Source organism: Hemiscyllium ocellatum, chromosome 11 (genome assembly GCF_020745735.1).
Source record: "Hemiscyllium ocellatum isolate sHemOce1 chromosome 11, sHemOce1.pat.X.cur, whole genome shotgun sequence".
Lineage (NCBI taxonomy): Eukaryota > Metazoa > Chordata > Chondrichthyes > Orectolobiformes > Hemiscylliidae > Hemiscyllium > Hemiscyllium ocellatum.
In genome coordinates, this window is record NC_083411.1 from 44,457,250 (window position 1) to 44,481,485 (window position 24,236).

The window sequence follows — 24,236 nt, forward strand, 5'->3', positions numbered from 1 at the left end:
AAAGCTTGCCATCTCCAAGTACAATTTGTGCTGATTTTAATGCTCTAGAGTTTAGGGGGTGGGGGGTCTGAGATTAGACTTGGCCTTGGGATGCATATCAGAAGGTATGCCTACCTGATCGTCAATTCCTTCCATTTTGCAGCCCAGCCAATTCTGGTTTCAACCCTAAATGTCCTTAATGAGGCAACATGAATGTTGTATCTGTGAATTAAGGTGCAGTTTGTAAGTACAGAGACATAACCAATTCTTGCATCTTCTGGCTGGGAGGCAATGCATTTTATCTCTGAGGCATTTACTATTGTATCAATTCATGCTTTCCATCATTTCTCAGTGAATTATTATGATTGCCTTGTTTTAGTTCCTCACAAAAAGAAACTAAACTCTTACCTTGCATGTGCTGAGGTAATCAATAAAGGTGTCTCTACTGGCTATAATCTGTTTCATACAGAATGTGTGTGAACACTAACTGTTTCTAACCAATGTTCCTTTTTTTGTTTATCCTTTCAACGCTTCACTGCATGATCTGCAGGCTCAGTGTTGTGCATGACTCCCACTGCAAGTGTTGGTAAGGTTGCAGCTTTATCTCTCTCTTTAACTCCCTCACATTTTCGAAACTTCACTGTGTGTTTGTGTTAGGAAATGTTACTGTCAGTCAATATTTCAGTTCCCATTCACATGGCTCACCAGTTAGTGCAAGCTGTCAATGTGTTAGATAAACTCTGTTTTGGTTATGCCCAGATCCTTGGAATGGAACTTGATGTTCTCCTCTAAGTTAGACTTGGAAAAGAGGTTATTTAATCAAGGGAGTGCTGGGTGGGGTCCCCACTGCCTTCTGGAACTAGAAGGCTCCTGGGCAGCCTTCCTATTACGTTACTAGTTGAAGCCATTAAAAGGACAATTAGTACTTTCATTCAAAGGCACTCAGTGCTTGATGAAGGGACCCAGCATTACGAAAGGATTAATGGAGGTAGTGGTTAGGTTTGTCCCCCCATCTTTGCTGAGACCAAACCTATCTTGTTGCTGTCCCCAGTTCCATGACCCCCATCTCACCTTCACTCACCTGTAGTCTCAGTCCCTTGGTAAACCTAGGCCTGTCCTTAAGTGAACTTCTGGTAGCTGCTACCAATCCTTGTGCTGCCTGTAATGGACAGCTATCACCATTTCCTCGGGTAGCAGCTCTTAGGGATGAGGTTCCTGCCACTGGGATCTCTGCTTTTGAGCCTGATAGGCATTTAGAACAGTGGGCCTTCCCCAAAGTAGACACAACTGGGTTTTTAAACCTGCTTTCCAGCTGGTGGGTGAGAACCTGCCACCTGCATTAAATTCCCTCTTTACAGTTTTGTGATGACAAGTTTCCAGTGTGAAATCTTGTTCACCGCCAGTACTGTTGAGGGAATTGGAGGCATGATCCACCTGCATCCCTCTCTCAAACTTATAAATGTAGCCTGTATAGAATGCATTATCACATGGCAACCTCAGTAAACATACTGAACCAGGAAGAAAGTTGAAGTTTAAATAATGAAGGATGTTTTAGGATTAATCATAAGGCTACAAGGGTTAAACTAGGTGGATCAATTGAAGAGTTAGGGTTTTATTCCATTGAGTATAAAATATCAAAGAGTGATGTAATGAGGTGTTTAGTGTGGCTAGAGGATTTGACAGGTGAAACCTGTTTCCTTTGGAGGAGGAGGATTAAGAGTGGGTGCATAAAATGAAAAAATAACGCTAGACAGTTCAGTTATGATTTCAGGAGGCATGTTCTTGCACGAGATACATATACCTTGTGTGGTTTTTTTTCGTGAATCTGTGCTGTACTCTCCAAGGCCATTATCAACTTATGTGTGGTGTCCAGAGCTCAATGTCACACAGTTCATGAGATATGTCCAGAGCCTCCTATAACAGGAATGAAACTACTAAGTAAATATTTAGCAAGTACTTAATGGGCTCTGTCTGATAACCCTTTCCTAACAACCTGTCACTGGCAGACATGACAAAGGAACACTAAATGAGTTCTGTTTCTATCAAACCTATGTATGAGTTTAAAACGTCAAAACTGTGGGCAAACTAACTAACTATGTGGGCAAGCTCACATCTTGAATATGCAGGTCCTTGCTTCTATCTAATTTTTGCTTGTGGGCATTTGAATACAAAGGGGTTTGTAACTACCTTAAGTGAGCACTCACTGGGAAGAATATCTGTGCAGCATACCTTTGGTCCTGTTCATCCATTGCATTTTGTCCCTTGGGCACATTATAACTTGATTGTCAGGCCTGAGGAACTTGAACCACCTAACTAGGGAAAAGGAGCTGAAGTGACTTACTGTTGCCTTCCACACAGATTGCATCGTCTCTTAGATAGTCTTTAAGGATCCTTCTTTACGGATAAAGAATTACCTTTATCCATTGGGAGCAATTATTTTTCAATGGAGTTATCTGGACTGACTTGAATCTTTAACCTTCTGCCTTGGATATGGGAAGGCTACCACTAAACCAAAGGCTGATACTGTCAGTTCGTTTTATGATGTGCTACTTTGTTATTTCCCATTATCTTTTTTGTGAATATCCTCCTGTAAAGGTGATTTTAGTTCCCAGTTACAGTTTGAGCAGTAATTGTGTTCTGCTATTCTATCATCTTTGCTGGTAAACCATTATCAGTAAATTATGTCCATATGTTTAGTACATGTGAAAGTTTCTGAGATGATACTTCAACCTCAGGTAGTAATACCAGGTTGAACCCTTTCTCCTGCCTTTAAAAAAACAAACATTTATGACCAGTGCAGGGAAAATTCTACACACAAGCTACATTTAACTGGAGCAACTTTTTTGTCTTATGGTAACACTTTGCATCTGGCAGTTCTACAAAATAAAAGCTCAGGGAAGCAACAGCATAAAGAAGTAAAAAGAAGGGTATTTATTCAAAGTATGGTGTTGTGTAGTTCTTTACAGGTGTTCCAACTCGAGTGATTTTTAAGTTTTTCTAGGGATAGAGCCCTTTCCAAGTCTAGATTTCTTTAAGTCAGAGATGTGAACTTTTGTTTTTGACCTATTACAATTCATGCGTGAGGGTTCTCGCACACTGCTGTTAGATAGGGAATCCAGGATTTTGACACAGTGAAGATGAAAGAATGTTGATACATTCCAAGTCAGGATAGTTGTATGATTTTTGGGGGAACTTACAAATGTTGGTGTTCGCTGATGCCTACTGCTCTTACTCTTCTAGCTAACAGAGGTAGTGAATTTTAAAGATGCTGTGCAGAAGGTGCCTGAGTCAACACTGCAAACTGATTCAGTTTTATTCCATGTTGGGAGGGAGAAAGTTGTGTTTGATCGGTTTTGATTGTGGGAGTTATCAATGGAAAAGTAGGTAGCGAACTGTGACCTATAGGAAGAATGAAGAGGTAACATGGAAATTGGAAACAAATGGAGGATGAAAAACAGCAAGAAACAAAAATGTGTCTAGTGTTTGTACTTATTATTTGAATGAGAAATGTTCTTTGATCTGCAATATCAGGAGGATTTTGTTTTTATTTGCGCATGAGGAGTATTTCTTCCTGGAGCCGAAGAAGGGAGAGAAAAGCGTAGGTCAAGTCTGCACAAATAAGTACAAACATTTAGCCAACCAGCATCAGAGCTGTGCAAATGAGTTCCAGACTGTAACTCTTCAACTCTGTTTTAGACTGTATAAAGACTGTACTTATGAGCTCTGTCTTGATGAATAGTTGAAGATGTGTGTCTGCATTGCTGCTACATTTCTATGTCACTGTGTTCCCTTATCTGAGTGATCGAATTGGGCATTAAAAAAATCCACTAACATTAAGAAGTAATATCCAAAGTAGTATTTGAAAAATGTCCATCTGTTCAGCTTTACTAAGGCAATCATTTTAACTTAAGCTGTCTGTTAGCTAAATAACATGACTGGCTGCAATGCTGGTGTTTAATTGCTATGCAATGTTCAATCTGAATCTCTATTCAAGTATTATTGGCAGCTTGTAGGCCAATACCTAACCATCAGTTTCCCACAGTACATTCTGTTCAATTGCTTGTTTGAACATGTAGTTCTTTCTCTTCCTAACTCAAATGTGCCCTCATTCCAACAGTGTGGTGCATACTTACAGAAGGCAAATGTATCATGTGGATAACCAAAATGCCTGATGGGCAGGGAAGGATTTCCCTTGGTGGAGAAGTTCACATCAGACCACTGCAGATATTTAGCATATTGAAGTGGTGATAGAATTTGAGATACATGTTCTTAAACTGTTTTCATCTATATGTTGGTGTCATTTGTAGGTTGGGCTTTAGTGGTAATGCAGGAATGGAATCCTAGAAAGTACAAAATCATTCACATTGTTTTGTTCAGCACCTTGCATCAACATAGTAGAATACCCTAAAATATTTTAGAGGTATATAACCATACAGCAATTGACACTAGGTCTCACCGAGGTATTGTCAGTGTTCACCATCAGTACTCAGTAGAAACTAACAGCAACATTTGGAGTGTATTGTGCAATCAAACACAGTAAAGCAGAATTTACTGTCACTGGTTTAATCTTTCTGCATGGGACAAGCTGTTCGAAATTCTCAGGTCAGCTAGAGTCAACCAGAAATCACTGAACTTGAGAACTTTTCCTTTTTACTCATTAGAATTGCTGTAAAATACTTGAAAAATGTTCATATAGTTAAAATTACAGTTGCACATCATGTAACAATGTCCGAAGTCCATAGTTACTGTACAAGAGCCTCAATGTCCAAAACAATTATGTTTGTTTTTGTGGAATGACAAATTTCTTCATTAGAATGAAACACTTTTTGATATCTCAACTCCTTCCTGAATTCCATGTGTGCATCTCCCAACCCTTTTTTCTGTATCTATAAAATTATATTGAAATTTGTTTCTGACTTGGTGGTTTGATATCCATGAGAATACTTTAAGATGATTGACTTCTTACCACATCTGATGATGTCATTGTTGTACAAGGCCTAGAGATTCCCTTGATTCAGGACCAGGTCAAAATTCCCTTCAGAAAGCGGAAATCCACATCACAAAAGTTGCTGGATCTTTATGGACAGCTTTCTTTGCCATCAGTTTTGAGATCCATTACAATGTATACGATTTTATGGCAGAAGTTTGGGCTTCAATCTGGGGTCCTGATTTCACATTGAATGAGGATTGAGAATTGGCCGGAACATATGATTGTAATCTATTTAAGAGTGGTGAAAGCCTGTCTAAGCTGAAGGACAAAGCTGTTCCAGAACATCTACCTGACAATGTGAAAACTGCCGAGATAAGTCCAGTCCATAAAAAGGAGAAAGTGAGGACTGCAGATGCTGGAGATCAGAGCTGAAAATGTGTTGCTGGAAAAGCGCAGCAGGTCAGGCAGCATCCAAAGAGCAGGAGAATCGACGTTTCGGGCATGAGCGTTCAGTCCATGAAAAGCAAAACAAATCAAACCTATCATTCTATTGGCCTTTTCTCAATCATTAGCAAAATGATGACAGGTGTCCATAGAGAGATTTGAAAAAAAAACTTGGGACTATTGTTTTACACAAGATGGTGATTTGTGTGTGGAATAAACTTCCTGAGGAAGTAGTGGATGTGGGCACAGTTACAACACTTGAAAGATACTTAGATAAGTACATGGATAAGAAAAAGGTTTAGAGGGATATAGGCCAGGAGCAGGCAGGTGGGACTACGTTAGTTCAGGACTATAGTCAGCATAGACTGGTGGACTGAAGTGTCTTTTGCTGTGCTGAATGACTCTCCCTAGCTCTATCAGACAACAAGGATAGGGTTAGTGACAGTGCCATCAAAGGACACTTATTCAACATAATCTGCCCAGTGGTGTATTGTGTTCTCTTAGGGCCAGTTTGCTATTGACCTCATTATGTACTTGGTCTAAATATATGCAAAAGAGCTGAATTCCAGAGGTGAGGCAAGAGTGATTGCCTTTGACATCAAAGCAGTATTTGATCATTATGGCAACAGGGAATCCTGGAACAAAATGAAGTTATGGGAATTGGGGACAACTCTCCTTTTGGTTGGCATCATATCCAGCTTAAAGAAAGGTGCTGTAATTGTTGGACATTAATTGTACTAGGGCATCACTGTAAGGGTTCTTTTAGAGTCGTATCCAAGGCGCAGCCCATCATAAGATCGAGAGTTTGAATGTTTGATGATGATTGCACAATGTTAGCACAATTTTCAGATCCTAAGATACTGAAACAGTCTGTGTTCATATGCATGGGATTTGGACAACACTCAGGTGTAGGCTGATGTGTGGCACAAATGTTATTGACTAGCTATTTGCTAAACAATGACCATCTCCAACAAGAGAGAATCTGTTGATCTCCCTTCTCCATTCAATTGCATTATTATCACTGACTCCCCAATCTCAACACCTGGAAGTGACCATAAACTATAAATTGAACTGAACAGGCCACATAGATACTGCAGCTACAGTTGCAGGTCAAAAGCAGAGAATTCTGAGGGGAGCAGCTCACTTCTTGTTCCCCTCAATGCCTGTCCACCATCTACAACCACAAGTCAGGAGTGTGATGGAATTTCTCCACTTGCTTGGAAGAATGCAGCTCTAAAAACACACACGCTCAATATCATCTAGGAAAAAAGATTTATGAATGCCTCAAACATTGCCTTCAACATTCATTTCCCCCACCACAAGTGGCAGCAGTGAGCATCATCCACAAGATGCAGTGCAACAACATGTCAAGGTTCCTTCATCAGCTCTTTCCAAATCTGTAATCTCTACCACCTAAAAGGGCAAGGGCAGGGGCAGCAGATGCATGGGAGCACTACCACCTGTAAGTTCCTTTTCTGAGCCACATTTTGACTTGCAATTATGTCACCATTCCTTCCATATCTCAGAATCAAATTCCTGGAACACCCTCCTGAACAGTACCGAGGGTGTAACTACACCAAATAGGCTGCTGTGCTTACAGAAGTGGTTCATCAACACTTCCTTGGGGGTAACTGGGAACAGGCACCAAATGCTGGCTCAGCTAGTGATGCCCACATCCCATGAAAGAATTTTAAAGAACTGATAGCAAACTGTTATTCACATAAGGTAGAGACTCAAAGGATTTTTTAAGATTTTTACATCCAAAAATGGAATCGACAGTTGAGCTAACATTGTTGAGGGTAATCCTACTAAAAGTGACCTGCAACAACAGAGAGGGAAAGCATGCCTGTGTCCTGACTACTTGCTCCTTCCAGGCAAACAGTCTGTTGGAGGGGGACTTGTAAGAATCCATTCAGTCTCCAATAATTGAGCTTTATTAATGATGAACTCCTCTTCAACTGATATGTTTAAGGGGAGGAGTAAGCAGTTTAGAGGAGATTCTGAGGAAAAGAAAAATTACATCCAGAGTGTTTTAGCAATATGGAGCATGCTGCCTGAGAGGGTGATGGAGGCAGGTACTCTCACACATTTATTAAACATCTGAATGAACGCTGAAAATGTCAAGGCACAGTATGGACCAAGTAAATGGGATTAGTTTGGTGTTTGTTGGTTAGCATAGATATGGTGGACCGGGGAGCCACTGTATGACTATGATATACCTCTGCCTACAAGTAGGCAGATATTCTTTGGGCAGTAGCAACAGTGAAGGCACACTGATCAGCAGCATGATGTTCCATGCTAGCCTATTTTGCCAGTAATCTGGTAAAATAGTGAGGGTGGGCATGCTGGTCTCCTTCCTGCCACAGGCAGGGAAGGTGTCAGACAGCCTGCCAATCAGATCCCGATGAAGTGGTCAATCACTCTCATTCAGCCAATAGTAGTGGGACCCACTAGCACGTGGTGAGATGCATGGTAAACCTTGACTGGTCCTGGTATGCTGTCTGGGATCGAGGGTTGCTGAAGGAGATTTTTTTTGTGCCAGAGAACTCTCAGAATTCCCCCCAACTTATTCTGAAGGAACATGCCTAATGCTGTATTTTCCTTCTCCTCTTCCTCATGCAGACCCAACAGTGGTCACTACTCTCAGTGAAACTGCTGAGTTGCTAGCAGTTAGCGTGGCTGATGTCTGCTCTATTGACAGTCAAGTAACCTGCCATACTTTTGAGACCATTACAGAGACCGCTACAGCTGTGTGTGCTGTGCATGTATGAATGAGTGACTGTCAACATAATCTTTGGTTTCTGCCAAGGCTAAAAGCAGAGGCATCAGCCTGTCTGAGTATGGGTATGAACATAAGTCACAGCCAGGGGTTCTCCCCTGAAGCTAACTCCACTTCACTACTCATTGTGGATGTCTTTTTCTATTATTTTTTCTATTTTTCATTTAAGAATTCAAGAAGGTTGGGACATCCGTGTCAAAGAGACCTCTAAATGAGTTGACCTTCAGTGTAGCAGGCGGCTCCTGTCGAGCCAGCTTCCTGCTCTTAATTGGCCTGGGAAATCATTTCCTTACCAATTACGGGATGACCTGGTCAAAATCCCAAAGTTTTATTGTCTCTTCCCAGGGCCAGGTTCAGAACCCAGGAAAATCTCCAACCCCTGTCCTTGCCCACTCCAACTGAAATTCCCCAAACAGCCAGGGGGAGAATTCAGTCCTTCATGTAAAATTCTGAGCATAGGATTTACTGTGTCTATGTGTGATTTTGAGTTTATAATATTTTGTGTACATGCATAATTTTGTAAATATGCATGTCTGTCTAAGTGTGCTTTTTTTGAATGTCGGACTTCTAAAATATCTGGGTTTTGAGTATGTAGATATAATTTAGCATGTGCCTTAAGTGTGATATTGAGATTGGGTGTTTTTTTTATATTATATGAACTTGATTGGGTGTGTGAGGGAATGTCATTTTGAGTGTGTGAATGAGTGAACATGTGTAAATAAGTGACAGTATAAAGATTCTGCCATCTTTCATTTCACAAAAATACAGTTAACTCTAGGATATTACTAGCCTTTCTTACCTTGATCAAACCCTGTTTTTATCTATATTTGCCCTTTAGTTAGCCACGGTGTGTTTACAGTGAATAAATTTTAACAGGGAATTTCAAAATTTAATTGTTCATGCTTTTTGAATAATTTCAGACAGAACTTTGCTCAGCGTGTCTGTTAAATACATTGCTTCAAAGTCTGTGTTTTATTTTATATAATTACATAAATGCATCATTATGTGCTCTATAATGTACACAGTCTTTTAGAGTGTTTTAAGTTCTCCTTTATTATGATTGTAATAAGCTTTCTCCTTTTTTCTCTTTTTGTTTTTTTTATTTCTTTCAATGCTGTCTTGCTTATTGCACTATGATTGCATGCTGGTGTCACCCTTCATGATGATGTCACATGGCTTGTTGCTGTGATACCTGCCACGCCCGCAATCCACTCCACACGCTGCCATGGTTACCATAACGCTACACCCTTCCTGTTTGTCACTTCCATGGTGTCCCCTACTGAAAGTACCCATGATGCACGGCGCTACGCCCACCACTGTGTCCGCAACAACACCTGCTACGAACGCTCCCTTCGCAGCAACAGCAACAGCCAATCAGGTTTGGCTCTTTAAATAGCTTTTATTTCTTGTTCCAAGTGAGCTGTTGCTTTAAAATCAGCACAGATTTCAAAGTCTTTCTGCTTGCTAAATTTAAGTCGAGGAAAATTGTTTTAAGACAAATATTCTTCAATCACAACATCGGTGTGTGTTACAATCTGGATGTAGCTATGCATAATGTTAGTTGCATTACCTTTTTTCCTTTGTAAAATTGTCAATTAATTCATTCACTGCAAACACTGTTTTATGTAATGTCAGTGCTAGGATGTGAGTGTTAATATACAGGATAAGTTTTTCTTTATAAGTCACATTTTAATCTGAAATCTTTTCCACTGTAGATGCCCATTTTATCAATAGATGAACTCAGTAGCAGCATGTTTGTTACACAGATGTAGACGTTACGAATAGAACAGTAAGTTTCTTTTAAATACTATACAAACTAATGAGAACTTACCCAAACGACAAAAGATTATTTTCTTCTTATTCTGTCTTTCTGATGGAACCAAGACATTTTATAGAGGTGATGTTGTTGAATGTTTATATTGTAATGCATTCCATAGGTTTCATTATCAGTCTCACTCTCTAATCATTGACACCAACATGATTTTAAACATGGAGTCTAGACTATTAAGCAATCGCATGCACTGTTTGAATTTTTAATTGGTTAGCATTTTGAATATTACTGTATATGGATCATATTGATGTGATCTGGATTGTTTTGAAGTGCTTGTCAGTGTTTATCAAAATTGTGATTTGGGTTTGTACCTGTTGTACCTTTTAGGTGTAGCATTGCTAGAGGAAGAGTTTAGACATCAATGCAGGGGATTCCAGCACAAAGACAGGATAAATGATTTGTTCCAAATAAACACAACTCCAAATTCAGCTCCCTTGTGAATTAACACAGCTATAATCAAATTAAAACAGCATAGAGTAGGTCTTGCTGCAGCACCACTACAAGACCAGCACTGGTCACTGTTTACAATCCTTGATCTGATTCAGAAAACAACTTACGTTTCTTCACATTTAAGGACGGCAGAACAACTGGCATCTTAATGAACTGCAAGAAAATGAGGCTGTCACAATTTATTATAAAACAACCACTAACCAAAAAGAACTTAAAACATTCAATAGAATTGAAATAATGTCCATAAACAGAGGTAAATATTTCAAGAAACAACTCAGTGTTCAATACATGTTCAGCAAATTCCATTTAAAAAAATATTAGCATCCCTGGAAAGCTAGGCAAGTTTAGGATCGCACTGAATTAAAAGAAGAAGCTTAAAATGCTCCAAAGAATAATTCTCAACCGTAGGATGGAAAGTGTTTTAACACTAATAAAGGTGACCAAAAGGTTGACGAAAGGGAAACAGTAGATTATGAGAATAGACCAGCCAGGAATATTTTTTTTTAAAGTTGAAAGAGCTTTTATGATTATTTCAGAAAGGAGAGTAGCTGAAGCAAATGTTAACAGAGGAGATGAAAATGATAACAGGGAATGAGAAAATTCACAGACTTTGAGTGAATATTTTGTCAGTTTCCATAGAAGAAATAAATTACATAGCAGAAACTGAAGAGCTAGTCAGAGTGAAGAAATTAGGCTGCTTAATATCAGAAGAGGAATAAGTTTTGGAAATTCATAAGAGACTAAAATCCAACAGATTTTCAAGACCTGATAGCCTACGTCCCAAAATTATAAATAATAGAAGCCTTGGTTATGAGATCAAAATTCCTGAAATTCTAGAATAGTTCCATCAGAATTGAAGTTAGCAAATTTTAATACCATTACTTAAGAATGGAGGGGAAGATAAAACAAGGAACGACAAGCCTGATATCAGTTGCAAAAAATTGTATGAATTATTTATTGAAGAGAACTTAACAGTATACTTCAAAAGTTGTGGTATGAGCAGACAAAATCATGATTTTACTAAAGGGAAACTATGTTTAAGAACATTACTTATTTTTGAGGATATGCCATAGATGAAGCAGAACCTCTGGATGTTATTTTGTTCACTATACTTGGATTTTCAAAAGATATTTAATAAGTTTATGCACAAAAATATACAAAGTAGGGGTTGGAAGTAATATTTTAAAATGGATGAGAGATTGGTTAGTTGTCAGAAAGCACATTGGAATAAATGGGACATTTTCAAGTTGACAGTGAATTACTGCAATGACCGATGCTGTGACTTTACATATATTTTCAATCTAAGTTAATGCTGTGGATAGAAAGACCAAGAATGAAGTATTTATATTTGCAGATGATGCCAAGCTAGGTTAGAATGTAAGATATGAAGAGGTCACACAGATACAATTTGCATGGATTACAGACTTGTCCGGTGAGTGGGTTACAAAGTGAGAGATGGCACAATCATGTGGGTGTGGGGTTATTTGCTTTGCTGATAAGAATGAAAAAGTATGGAACATGTAAATGGTGATGGTTGGAGGGCCTGGATGTATTGGCGCAAGGTTTGTAAGAAATGAGATAGCTGTACAACAGACAGTTAGAAAGGCAAATGGCATATTGGCCTTGATGTCCAAGGTATAGGAGAATGAGAGTAAGTAAGTTACAATTGTATGAGAATTTTGGAGACAGCTAGAATCCATGTGCAAGTTTGATATCCCATTTTTTTAACTTTATTCATTCAGGGGATATTGACTTTTACTTGCTGGTTCTGGATGTAAGTTTGCTCGCTGCGCTGGAAGGTTCATTTTCAGATGTTTTATCACCATACAAGGTAACATCATCAGTGAGCCTCTGGATGAAGCATTGGTGGTATGGCCCGCTTTCTATTTGTGTGTTTAGGTTTCCTTGTGTTGGTGACATCATTTCCTGTGGTGGTGATACTTCCTGTTCTTTTTCTCAGGGAATGGTAAATGGGATCCAAGTCAGTGTATTTGTTGATAGAGTTCCAGTTGGAATGCCATGATTCTAGGAAGTCTCATGTGTGTCTCTGTATGGAAATGACTGCCAGACTACTCAGACCTCTTGGCTTCGTGGTAGCCCACCAACACACTAAAGCAGCAGCTAATGAACTTGAAAGACCCGATACAGACAACAAACAAAACTAATGTCATTTACAAAATACTGTGCAAGAACTGTAACAAATACTACATTGGACTAACAAGCAGACAACTAGCCACCAGGATACATGAACATTAACTAACCACAAAAAGCCATGACCCACTCTCACCCGTATCCTTGCTACAGATGAGGAAGGACACCACTTCGACTGGGACAAGCCAAACAGAGAGACGCATGAGAATTCCTAGAAGCACATCATTCCAACCAGAACTCTATCAACAAATATGTTGACTTGGATCCCATTTACCACCTCCTGAGAAAAAGAACAGGAAATGGCATCACCAACCCAAGGAAACCTAAACACACAAATAGAAAGCGGGCCATGCCACTAGCGCTTCAGCCAGAGGCTCACTGATGATGTTTTCTCGTATGCTGATGAAATGTCTGAAAACGAACTTTCCAGCTCAGCGAGCAAACCTACATCTAGGACCTCAACCTGAGCTACAAATCTTCTCAAAACTCACTTTGACTTGCTGGGTTAGCATTTATTGCCCATGAGATAGCGGTGGTGAGCTGCCTTCTTGAACCACTTATTTTGACTCAGCAATGAAGGAATAACGATATAATTCCAAGTCAAGATGAGCTTGAAGATGAACTTGCACATGGTGATGTTCCTTTGTATCTGCTGCCCTCGTCCTTCTGGTAAGTGTGTATGTGGGTTTGGAAGCTGGTATCCAAGGAATTTAATGAATTTCCCCATTGCATCTTGCTGCTACTCCATGTTGATGATGCAGGGAATAAATATTTGTCGATACGGTGCCAAACAATGAACTACTTCTACCTGGATGAACAAAAAGATGATGTATTTGCTTTGGAAATTTACCAAGATTGGTTCCTGGATGAAAGTGCTGTTCCATTAATAGAAGTTGAACAAATTGTGCCCTTTGTTCCCCGGTCTTTTAGAAGAATGAGGCATAATCCCATTGAAGAGAAAGTGAGGACTGCAGATGCTGGAGATCAGAGCTTGGCACACCCTGCTCACTCCTGAAGAAGGGCTAATGCCTGAAACGTCGATTCTCCTGCTCCGTGGATGCTGCCTGACCTGCTGCGCTTTTCCAGCAACACATCTTTCAGCTATAATCTTATTGAGACAGACAAGATTAAGAAGAGGCATGACAGAGGCTGATAGATTGCTCAAAGTGCAGGAACAATCTAGAATATGACAATACACTTTACATTTATAGGAACAATAATTTAAACCTGAGGTGAGAAGTTACTTCACTCCAAAAGGTTGTGAATTATTGGAATTGCCTACCCATAAGAGATCATGGATGCTCCATTGATGGATATATTTAAGGATGCGAAAGACAGACAGTCGCTTGGGGAATCCAGGCTTGTGGGGAATGGACATGAAAATGGAATTGAGATGATAGTTTTGAATGGGTGGAGCAGGCTTAACATGATGTAAGGTCTGCATCTTTTCCAATTGTTTAAGTTCTTGGGTTTGATCATCTTAGCATGGATAGTGCAATAGTGTACAATGAGTATGTACTTGTTTCATCCACAAACCAACTGCAAAGTTCATGGCAATACTTGTGAGTGTATTGGGTAACTGTATAACAGACCTTGTTGCAATTATGAGTCTATTTTTGGGTTAGATTTCAGAAGGAATATGAAGTCATTGGAAAGTGTATACAACAGGAGATTTTTAAGAGGAGATTTTAGTATAGATGTTAAAAGTTTTGGAAGGCTTAGGTAGAGAACCACAACGTCAGTGATTTGTACTTATGTAAAGCCTTTAACGCAGGAGATAATAAAACAGAGAGGTAAAACTCTCTGTCAAAAGGATAAGTTTTATTAAGTGTTTTAAAGAAGGAAACAGGGACAGAAATGACAAAATCCTAAGCTCTGAAATCTCCTCCCAAAATCTCTCATCATTTAAAGGTATGACAGGCAGTTATGTGATTAAAATTGGGAATGCTAAGAAGACCAGAATGAAGGAATGTAGATAATTCAAAGTACTGGAGGAATTTAGGGGCTGAAAAGGCCAGAGAGGAATTTGAAACCAAGCGCAATGATTTTAATATTGAGGCATTGCTTAGCCAGGAACTAGTGTAGGTCAGTGAGGGTGGGGCTGCTGAGTGAACAATATTTGGTGCAAATTATGACTTGGAAAGCAGAGTTTTGGGTGCCCTTAAGAATGTGAGCTGGTCAGAAGGCTGTTAGATTAGGTCTCAGTAACATTGTGGTAATATAGGCATTTGGGTTTCAGCACCTGAACAGCAATGGCAAAGCAGAGCGAGGTAGTGCTTTGGAGATGGAAATAGGTAGTGTTATTGATAGTACAATTATGCAGTTAAATAGTTACCTTAGACCCAGAAACATCCAGAAAATTCAAGTCAAATTTGAGAAAGTATCCAGAGTTCATTGACGAGAAAGAGCAGCTTCATAAGGGGAATGGACACTATTTGATCAAATTAATGATTTTTTTGTTCGTTCATGGGAGAGGCAGTGCTGACAGGCCGATGTGTATTGCCCATCCCTAATTTCAAGAAGCTGGTGGTAGCCTGACGACTTGAACTGGTACCTTCCTTGGGGAGTGGGTCACCCCTGTGGGGTGTTCAGACGAGTTCCAGGATTTTGCTCCAGTGACAATGAAGAAATGGAGATGCAGTTCTTAATCTGGATATGACTAACAAAGGAAATTGCAGCTGATGGTGTTCCCATGCATCTGCTATCCTTGCCTTTCTAGGTGGTAGACGTCATAGGTTTGGATGGTGCTATTGGAGGAACCTTGGTGCATTACTACAGTTCATCATCTTGTCATGGTAAGTGCTGCACCTGTGCATTGGAGGCGAAGGAAGTTAATGTTGAAAGTGGTGATTAGAACCCAGTCTGGATTGTTTTGTCCAGAATAGTGCCAAGTTTCTTGATTGCATTTGGAGCCACACCCCTCCAGGCAGCGAAGAGTATTGCATTACATGATAAACTGCAGTAATGCACCAAGTTTCCTTCAACTTGTAGATGGTGGACAGATATTGGAGAGTCAGAATGGGAGTTACTTGCAGCAGAGTTCCTCACCTCTAATCTGCTCTTGTAGCCACAGATTTGGCACATCTAGTTCAGTGCTGAAAAATGTATTGCTGGAAAAGCGCAACAGGTCAGGCAGTATCCAAGGAGCAGGAGAATCGACGTTTCAGGCATAAGCCCTTCTTCATTCCTGAAGAAGGGCTTATGCCCGAAATGTTGATTCTCCTGCTCCTTTGAAGCTGCCTGACCTGCTGCGATTTTTCAGCTCTGATCTCCAGCATCTGCAGTCCTCACTTACATCTAGTTCAGTGTCTGATCAATGATATCCTTCCCCTCCCACCCCCCCCCCCCCCCCCCCCCCCCCCCCCCCCCCAGAATGTTGTTAGTGGTAAATTCAACAATGCTAATGCCATTGAATTTTAAGGGGCAATTGTTAAAATTATTTTTTGTTGGTGGTCAAATTTGGTTACTACCTGGCATTTGTATGGTGTGACTTGTCAGCCCAAGCCTGGGGGTTGATCGGGTTTTTCTGCTTTTGAGCTTGGACTGCTTCAATATCTGATGATTCATAAATGGTGCAAAATTTTGTGCAGTCATCAGCGATTTTTGCACTTCGGATGTTATGATGGAGGGACGATCATTGGTGTAGCAACTGATGATGGTTATGTCTAAGAAACTGTGCTGTAGAACTCATGTAGTGATGTCCTGAGACTAATTGTTCCAAAGCAACCACACCATCTCCCTTTGCTGAGGGGTGATTCCAACTCCTGAAAAGTTTCCTGGATTCCAGATGACTTCAGTTTTTCTAGGGCTCCTTGATGCCGTACTCAAAGGAATGTTGATTTGACAATCTTACCTCACCTCTAGAGTTCAATTCTTTTCTTGACTCCTGGACCAAGATAGCGCTGTGACAACATTCTCTCTAAATATTCTTATATCTGCACAGGCCTGTAAGGCTCTGGCGTGCTGACGCTTGTTGCTGTGTGGATCATTGGAGCAGCTGCATGCATGTGCAGCAGCGCAGCTTGAAGGAAATATTGATTTTGACTACCTGTTCTATGACTTTGATGTCCAAATGTAGGCTGATCAGATAGTAGTTAGCTAGTTTGAATTTGTCTTGCATTTTGTGCACAGGACATGATTGGGCAATTTTCCACATTGCTGGGTAGATGCCAGCATTGTAGCTTTACTGGAACACCCTCACTGGTAACGTGACTAATTCTGAAGCAAAAGTTTTCAATATTATTGCCAGAATGGTGTCTGGAGCGTTTGTTCTTGAAATGTGGGCAAAAATATACCTACTATTACAAGGCAGTGGAACAAGGAAAAGAGAGAAGTGGCCAAGGATGGTGCTGCATAATAAGAAGCTTCCCAGACAACTGCACACCCAGGAGCCATGAGCAGATTTGGAAGAGAAGTGCCTTGGAGGCAGAATAAACAGTTGATGATGAAATATTCCTAATGTCTGATAAGCTGTTTTATAGAACATAGAAAATTAAAGCAGCAGGCAAAAGATTGACAGATGATGTAGGGACAATTTTTTTGTTGATACAACAAATTATCAAGATTTGGAATTTTGGAAATTAAGAACTGCAGAGGCTGGAAGTCAGAGTCGATAAAATGTGGAGATGCAAAGGCACAGCAGGTCAGGCAGCATTGGAGGAGCGGGAAGATCAACGTTTTGGGTCAGGACCCTTCATCAGAACTGGCCTTCATCGGGATTTGGAATACACTGCCTGATAGGGGAACCTCAATTATCCGAATGAGATGAGCAGGCACTATTTTGTTCGGCTAATTGATTATTTGGTTTAATCGATTCAATGCCTTTCCTCTGGGCTTAGAGTTTTCTATTAAATCTATTCTCCGTTCAGGAAACTAGCAGCAACAAGAGCGCTTGAGCCCTCGCCTGCCCCCAACATTGCGCCCCCACTCACCACCCCAACCCTGTCCGACCCTGCCTCCGCCCATGCCCCCACCAGCTGCCAACACCACCCCACGCCCGGTCCCATCACCAAAACCCCTGCCCACGCCCCCACTCCGGGGCAGCCGGACTGAACATCAAATACAGGGCTGCTGCTGCTGCAGCTACCTTGTTGGGAGTGAGTCGCCAAATAGCACACACACACGCGCGTGTGTACACACACACACACACACACACACACACACACACACACACACACACACACACACACACACACACACACACACCCTTCTTAATGCAACATTTTGACAGGTTCCACCTTTGCCCTGTGTGCCAATGTTGGAGAGATTATCTGAGGAAGGGGGGGGGGGGGCGGGTTTAGAGTAAGTATCTGTATAGAACTCCAGGCAAAATATGGGAAGAGAGAGAAGGGAAGAGAGGTCAGTCATTTAGAGACAGTGTCTGCGCTCCTATCAGTCCAGGTCCGTTCTCAGCAGCACTTTTAATCACTGTAAACAAAAGACGCAATCTGTGTTGGACACACGTCTTTCATGTAATGTTTCTGTCAGGGCTTGGAGATCTCCTTCAGATAATCCGATTTTTGGATAATCAAGTTTCCTCTGTCAAATAGGACAAATACTTGCCTTGAGAAATGTTCAGAAATAGAGGAAAGGATAGTTGAGTTAGAATAACTGGATTACTGTTTGAAAGAGATGTGATGGATCTGATGGCCACCTTCTCTGCTGTAAATAGTCTATGAATGTAACTGTGCATGGCACTTCAGTCTCTTTTCATCTGGACCATCTAAGTCTCTTTGGAAACTAAACACTTGAGGGATTGTCATTCATATACAATACCATTAATTGACTAAAATCTAGTGATATGAATTCACTACTGTAATTTTCCCAGTATTATAACAGGTTCTTCACTAGTAATTGATCAATGAGTTAGGGTGCATGTTATATGGGAGATCAACATGAGTTTTTTTTAAGCCAGTGTGTGGGCTCTGTAGAGAATATAATGATCATATTTCGGATCACTTACTTTCCCTTAACCAAAACCTTTTGTGGAATTACTAGTCTCATACTTGTGGCCAAAATATGTTATCCAATATATCCAGGGCAAATATACTAGCCCTCAAAATGTATAGGCTACAAGGCAACACAAGGTGAGGCAATATAAAAGAAAAAGATAGGCTTTAGTGCAAATGATAAAGATCTATAAGACCTTTCAGAATCCATAATATCAGCTGAGGCCCTGTCCTCCAATGCATGCAAAAGGTCCATTCGCATTAATTTGAAAAAAAATGCAGGGTTTGTGCAGGAATTCTCCCTCCCACTTTAATTCCCTCAACCAATATCAACAAAACTGATCCAATAATTTTTCATTTTGCTGTCAGTGGTGCTTTACTGTGTGCGAATAACTGTTAGACCCTTGCGTTAAACTGTGACCAACTTTAAAAGCACTTCATTTGCTGTAAGGTACTTTGGAACTTCTTGTCTAGGTTCTTTTGCATGTGAACATGAACTGGCTCAGTATCTGAAGAGTCGCAAATGGCACTGAACATTGTGCAATCATCCACAAACATCTCCACTTCTGACTTTAGGATGGAGGAACAACTATGTTTGTCACTGGGCATTTGCACTGTTAACTAAAAGCTTAGTCAAAGAAGTAGCTTGTAATGAATAAATGAGGAAGAAGAGGTAGCCCTGGTTGCTGCATCCTTTTTATTCCAAATGTATTTAAATTACTTGATTTCATTTCCTAGCTGCCTTGGTAGCATTTAAATTCAACTTACTGGATCATTAGCCCAGGCTCTTAGATTACTAATCCTTCAATATAACCATCTTAACCCCTACAAATATAAACAGTCCGTACAGAATCTGTCTCATGCCGCTTCTCCACATACATTTTCATGAGACTTATCCTATAAGTAGCCAGAAATCATGTAATTTCCCTCCTAATATTTACTTATTTCAATCGTATCTGGGTGTACCACATAAAGCTGTACCATGTTGTTACCCTATATACTGGCTGTGCAGTTACTCCAAAATGAGGCTAAATCATGTGGCTACTCCAGACACAGACAGTAGCCTCTGTTATTTCATGTAGAGGCCAGCACAATGTAGTCTGTCATTACCAGGCACATACCCCAATTACTGACAGCTTCAAGGATTGAGCTCATTTTGGTATTGTCATGCAATATAAACACAGTGTCAGGTCTAGTAATATGCTGATGACATCTAGCTCTGCCTCGCCGCCACCATTCTTGATCCCACTAAATGGTCAGACTGCTTGTCTAATGCTGGGTGAGAAGAAACTTTCTCCACCTAAATATCAGGAAGAACAAAGTTGTTTTCTTTGATCCTGCCAAATATTCCATTCCTTTAGCTTCTGACTTCATTGCTCACTTAACCACTGGAGGAGGCTGAGACAGCCTAATGTCATATTTGACCCTGAGAAGAGCATCTCACCGCATATGTAGCCTCTCACTAAGATCACTCACTCCTACTTCTTTAACATTGGCCTACGTTGCCCCTAGCTCAGCTTATTCACTGCTAAAATCCTCATGGGTATCATTTTTATTTCTAATCTTATCTAGTCCAGTTTATTGTTATAAGCCTCATATTATCCACCCTGTTTGGGTTTATCCAAAACCCTACTCTCTCTGTTTATTTTCACACTAAGTCCGTATCTGTGTGCACTGACCTGTATTGGCTCCAAGTCAAACAATGCCTTTATTTTCAAACTGTCAAACTTGTTTTCAAATACCTCCATGGCCTTTACCTATTTTTTGTAATTTCCCCAGCCAGTCCAAGGATTTAGAGCTCTTCCAGTTCTGGACTCTTGCGTATCCCTGATTTAGCTTGTTCTCTTGGTGGCTGTTTCTTCAGTTGCTAATGTCCTAGCTCTGGAATTTCCTTCCAAAGTCCCTACACCTGGCTTGAAGGTGCTCTATTCTGATCAAGCCTCATGCCACTGTTCTAATACCTCCTTATGCTGCTCAGTGTCAATTTTTTTTTCTGATAATCATCCCTGTGAAGTGCCTTAGACCCCAAAGAAATCACAATGAATCAAATTGCAGGTAATCCTCCACAAATTTGTGTTAAGCAGAGCTTTGAAGTAGCTGAGGAGGTCCCATGTAACTCTGATTCGTCTACGATTTCACTTTCGTATCAAATAACAACATTCAGGTTGCCTCTGTTCCTCCATTTCTGGCCTCTTGCAGCTCCACAGTTTTTATCATTGCACTGTTGGTGATTCTACCTTCAGTCCTGAACTCCTGACCTATGGAAATCCTAATGTTTCTCTTCTGTTTAACGATCTTTAGCAGTATAAAAATTTTACTTTTGAGCTGTAAACATGTATCGTGAATAACATACCATTCCTACTATAAACCTCTCTGTCTCTCTCTCTACCACTCTGTCCCTCTTTTAAGATAGTCCGTTAAACCAACAACTTCAGCTAAGCTTTTCGTCATCTGTCCTAAGAGTTCCTTATAAAGGTTAGTCAAATATTGTTTGATAATCACTTCAGCGAAACATATTGGAATGGTTTGCTATGTTCAAATTGCTAAATGTAGGCAAATTATTATAAGGGCTGTATCATATCCTTATATACAGGATATATATCTCGATCATATCAAGATAATGACATATAGTAAACTTAAAATGCAGGTTTTTACATGCAGGTTAACCTATTCTTGCTGGATCCTGAAGTTCACCATATGCAAGCAGTCTCATGTAGAACCATAGAATGGTATGCCAGGGGATGAATATTCTGAAGAGTACACATCTGTTAATGATAAGCTCATAATCATGGGAGACTTCAGTGTCCGTGTGAAAAAGTCAGAAATAATTGGATGTTCTGAGTAAACAGACTTAGAAAATTTAACTTCATTTACATTTACTCCTGATCAAATGTACAACTTTTTTTAATCTTACAAAAATGTGCTGAGCACAATCTTTGCATTGCAACACAATGTAGCAGTGAAAGTTATAAGTATAAGTATACTTGGACACATTCATAATCAGAACAGTGGCTCATGATTACCGAGATAATTGTGTGACAGCAGGATCGCCGGGATGGATGAGAAACCAGTGGACAGACTAATCAGAGCAATTCTCAACTTGCCAATTGCTCCAACTCAGCAAAAACAGCCAAAGTTCCTTTCAGCACAGCCTAATTTTGGAACATAGCTTGCTATCATCACTTGATCAAAAACTTAAAGCTAACATACCCTTAGACAGAAACTGTGCCAATAAGTGGAACAAATTTAAAAGCATTGTCACTGAAACAATATACACTGGGCTTGGAGCACAGAAGTTAGTGCATCAAGGCTGATTTGATGAAAATGACAAAAACATTTCCCAAATCCTGCAAGCAAAAATAGAGCATCTGTATAGTGGAAGAAGGATCCATCCTACACTTCCACAAAACACTAGTTCCAGCACCTGAAGAACAATGTTCAGAGAGCATTGCATTTAATGCAAAATCAATGGTGGGAAAAGAAAGCTGAAGACATAATTTAAAACTCTCAAAAGCTCTATGGACCATCTTGGTCAGGCTCCACCATTTGCTGTCAGCCAATGGATCAACCTTGATCAAAAATGAGGTAGAAATTAGAGGTAAATGGTGGGAAAAGTCAGCCTGCGGAACATACCAACTACTGTCAACTCCATCGCCCTCAGTCAGATTTCTCAGTCCTTGTTGAGTTGGATTTGCCTTTTTCTGTGGATGTGGTCATGAAGGAAACGAAAGTGTTCATATTAATTTACGTCTTTTGAGTTTGTCCAGAGGCCACCTTATTGACTATTGTGGAACTGTGCAGTTGCTGAAAAATAACTGTTTGGATGATACAGCTGTTCCATGATGGTCAAGAGTTTTAAATGGAGAAACTTCATTTCCCATTGTAAACTTAAACACATTGAAGCTAAAGAAGACTATAAGCTAGAACCAATCCTGTTAGACCTGTCCTTCACCTGTATCCTTAGACGTACTACCAAGGATGTTGAAAAGGAAGTGATTCTCCAATATCATCTTGTCAGCACATTCTTTGACTTACAAAACAAAAACCTCTTCCAGGAACTCCATTTTGTTGATGATTGTGTCATAACAGCTCTTAAAATGGGCGATTTTTGGTTCATGGTTGACAATTTTCAGAGACTTCAAAGCTGTCTGGCTTGACCTCCCGCATTGAAAAGAATGACATTATTTAAGAATGTTCAGAATCTTAAATACTTTGGAAACATTAACTCCAATGACAGTTATTTTGATAAATAGATGTCAGCTAGGTTTAACAAGGTGAGTAAGGCACTGGAAAAGCTCAACAGCACAGCATTCCTCCTTATACACAAAAATTTCTGGACTGTCGACCATAAACATATAAGGCAGCTACAACAATTTCAAATATATGTTCTTCCATCTGGTCTTGATATGCTCTGGATTCCAAAGCTTCAAATATTGCATCAAGCCCAGTCAGCAAGTATTCAAGAAAAGCCCAACTACACTGGGTAGGGTACATAACCAGAATGGATGTCCATCACATTCCAAGATAGTTACTGAATGGAAAGCCAGAGCTTTTATAAATTTGAAAAGGATCGATGTCAACATCGTCGAACAGTGTGGTACTAGAAAAGGACAGGCAGTCAAGCAGCAGCTGAGATGCTGGAGAGTTGACATTTTGAGCATAAGCTCTTCATCCTTGTACTGCTGCATGTGAACAATATCATACATCTGTCCATGTTGCAAAACATGATTTCCAATGTCCCAACCTTTTCCGTGGCTAAATTGGGGTTCCGCCATCATCTTGATGTTCCTCTTCGATGAGTCTGCATATCCATTGTCTCATTCAAACTCTTAAGAACAATCATCATGGATGTAGGTTTGCACATTGAGCTGGAAGGTTTATTTTCAGAAGTTTCATCACCATAGTAGGTAATATCTTCATTGAGCCCCCAGACGAAGCCAAACCGAGACACAGAAGAGAATTCCTAGAAGCATGACATTCCCACTGGAACTCTTATCAACAAACACATTGACTTGGACCCCATTTACCACCCCCTGAGAAAAAGAACAAGAAATTACATCACCATAGGAAATTACATAACCACAGGAAATGACATCACCAACCCAAGAAACCCAAACGTATAAACAGAAAGCAAGGAACATCAGCAGTGCTTTGTCCGGACGCTCACTGAAGATGTTACCTAGTGTGCTGACAAAACATCTGAAGATGAACCTTCCAGCTCAGTGAGCAAAACTATATCCAGAACCTCAACCTGAGCTACAAATCTTCTCAAAACTTGCTAACAACTATCATTCCTGGATCCAGGCAGTATGGTTGTAGTTGTTCCTGAGAGGACTCTAAGTCATTCACAACATCTAAGATAGAAGTCATATGTAAACACTTCTGTTTGTAATTTATGTAAACAGCTTGAATGAGAATATGGAGCTATAGTCAGTAAGTTTGCAGATGACACGAAAATTGGTGAAATAGTGGACAATGAAGAAGGTTTTTTTTAAGCTTCCAAAGAGATATTGCTCAGTTGATGCAATGGACTGAGGTGAGGCAGATGAAACTTATTTTGGAAAAATACTAGTAGTGTATTGCATTTTGGTAAAACCAAGAAGGGCAGGGTTTATACAACTAATGGTAGGGCCCTAGATAGTGTTGTAGAACAATAAGAGTTCAAATATGATATTTGAAATTTGCATCACAGGTAGAGAAGGTGGGAAGTTTAAAATTAGGGGT

At 40.1% G+C, this 24,236-nt stretch overlaps 1 protein-coding gene across 6 annotated transcripts in view; it reads left to right on the forward strand.

Moving 5' to 3' along the window:
* LOC132820434 (muscleblind-like protein 3) overlaps positions 1-24,236 on the forward strand; it is a 276,603-nt gene that overhangs the window by 245,592 nt on the left and 6,775 nt on the right. For 5 of the 6 annotated variants that reach the window (XM_060832565.1, XM_060832570.1, XM_060832563.1 and 2 more), the window contains 3 exons: positions 530-565; positions 9,419-9,510; positions 9,848-9,921. In XM_060832565.1, the coding sequence (XP_060688548.1) occupies positions 530-565; positions 9,419-9,510; positions 9,848-9,904 (185 nt within the window). In that variant the 3' untranslated portion in view covers positions 9,905-9,921. The remainder of the gene's footprint in view (positions 1-529; positions 566-9,418; positions 9,511-9,847; positions 9,922-24,236) is intronic. The other variant, XM_060832568.1, reaches the window with a different exon arrangement.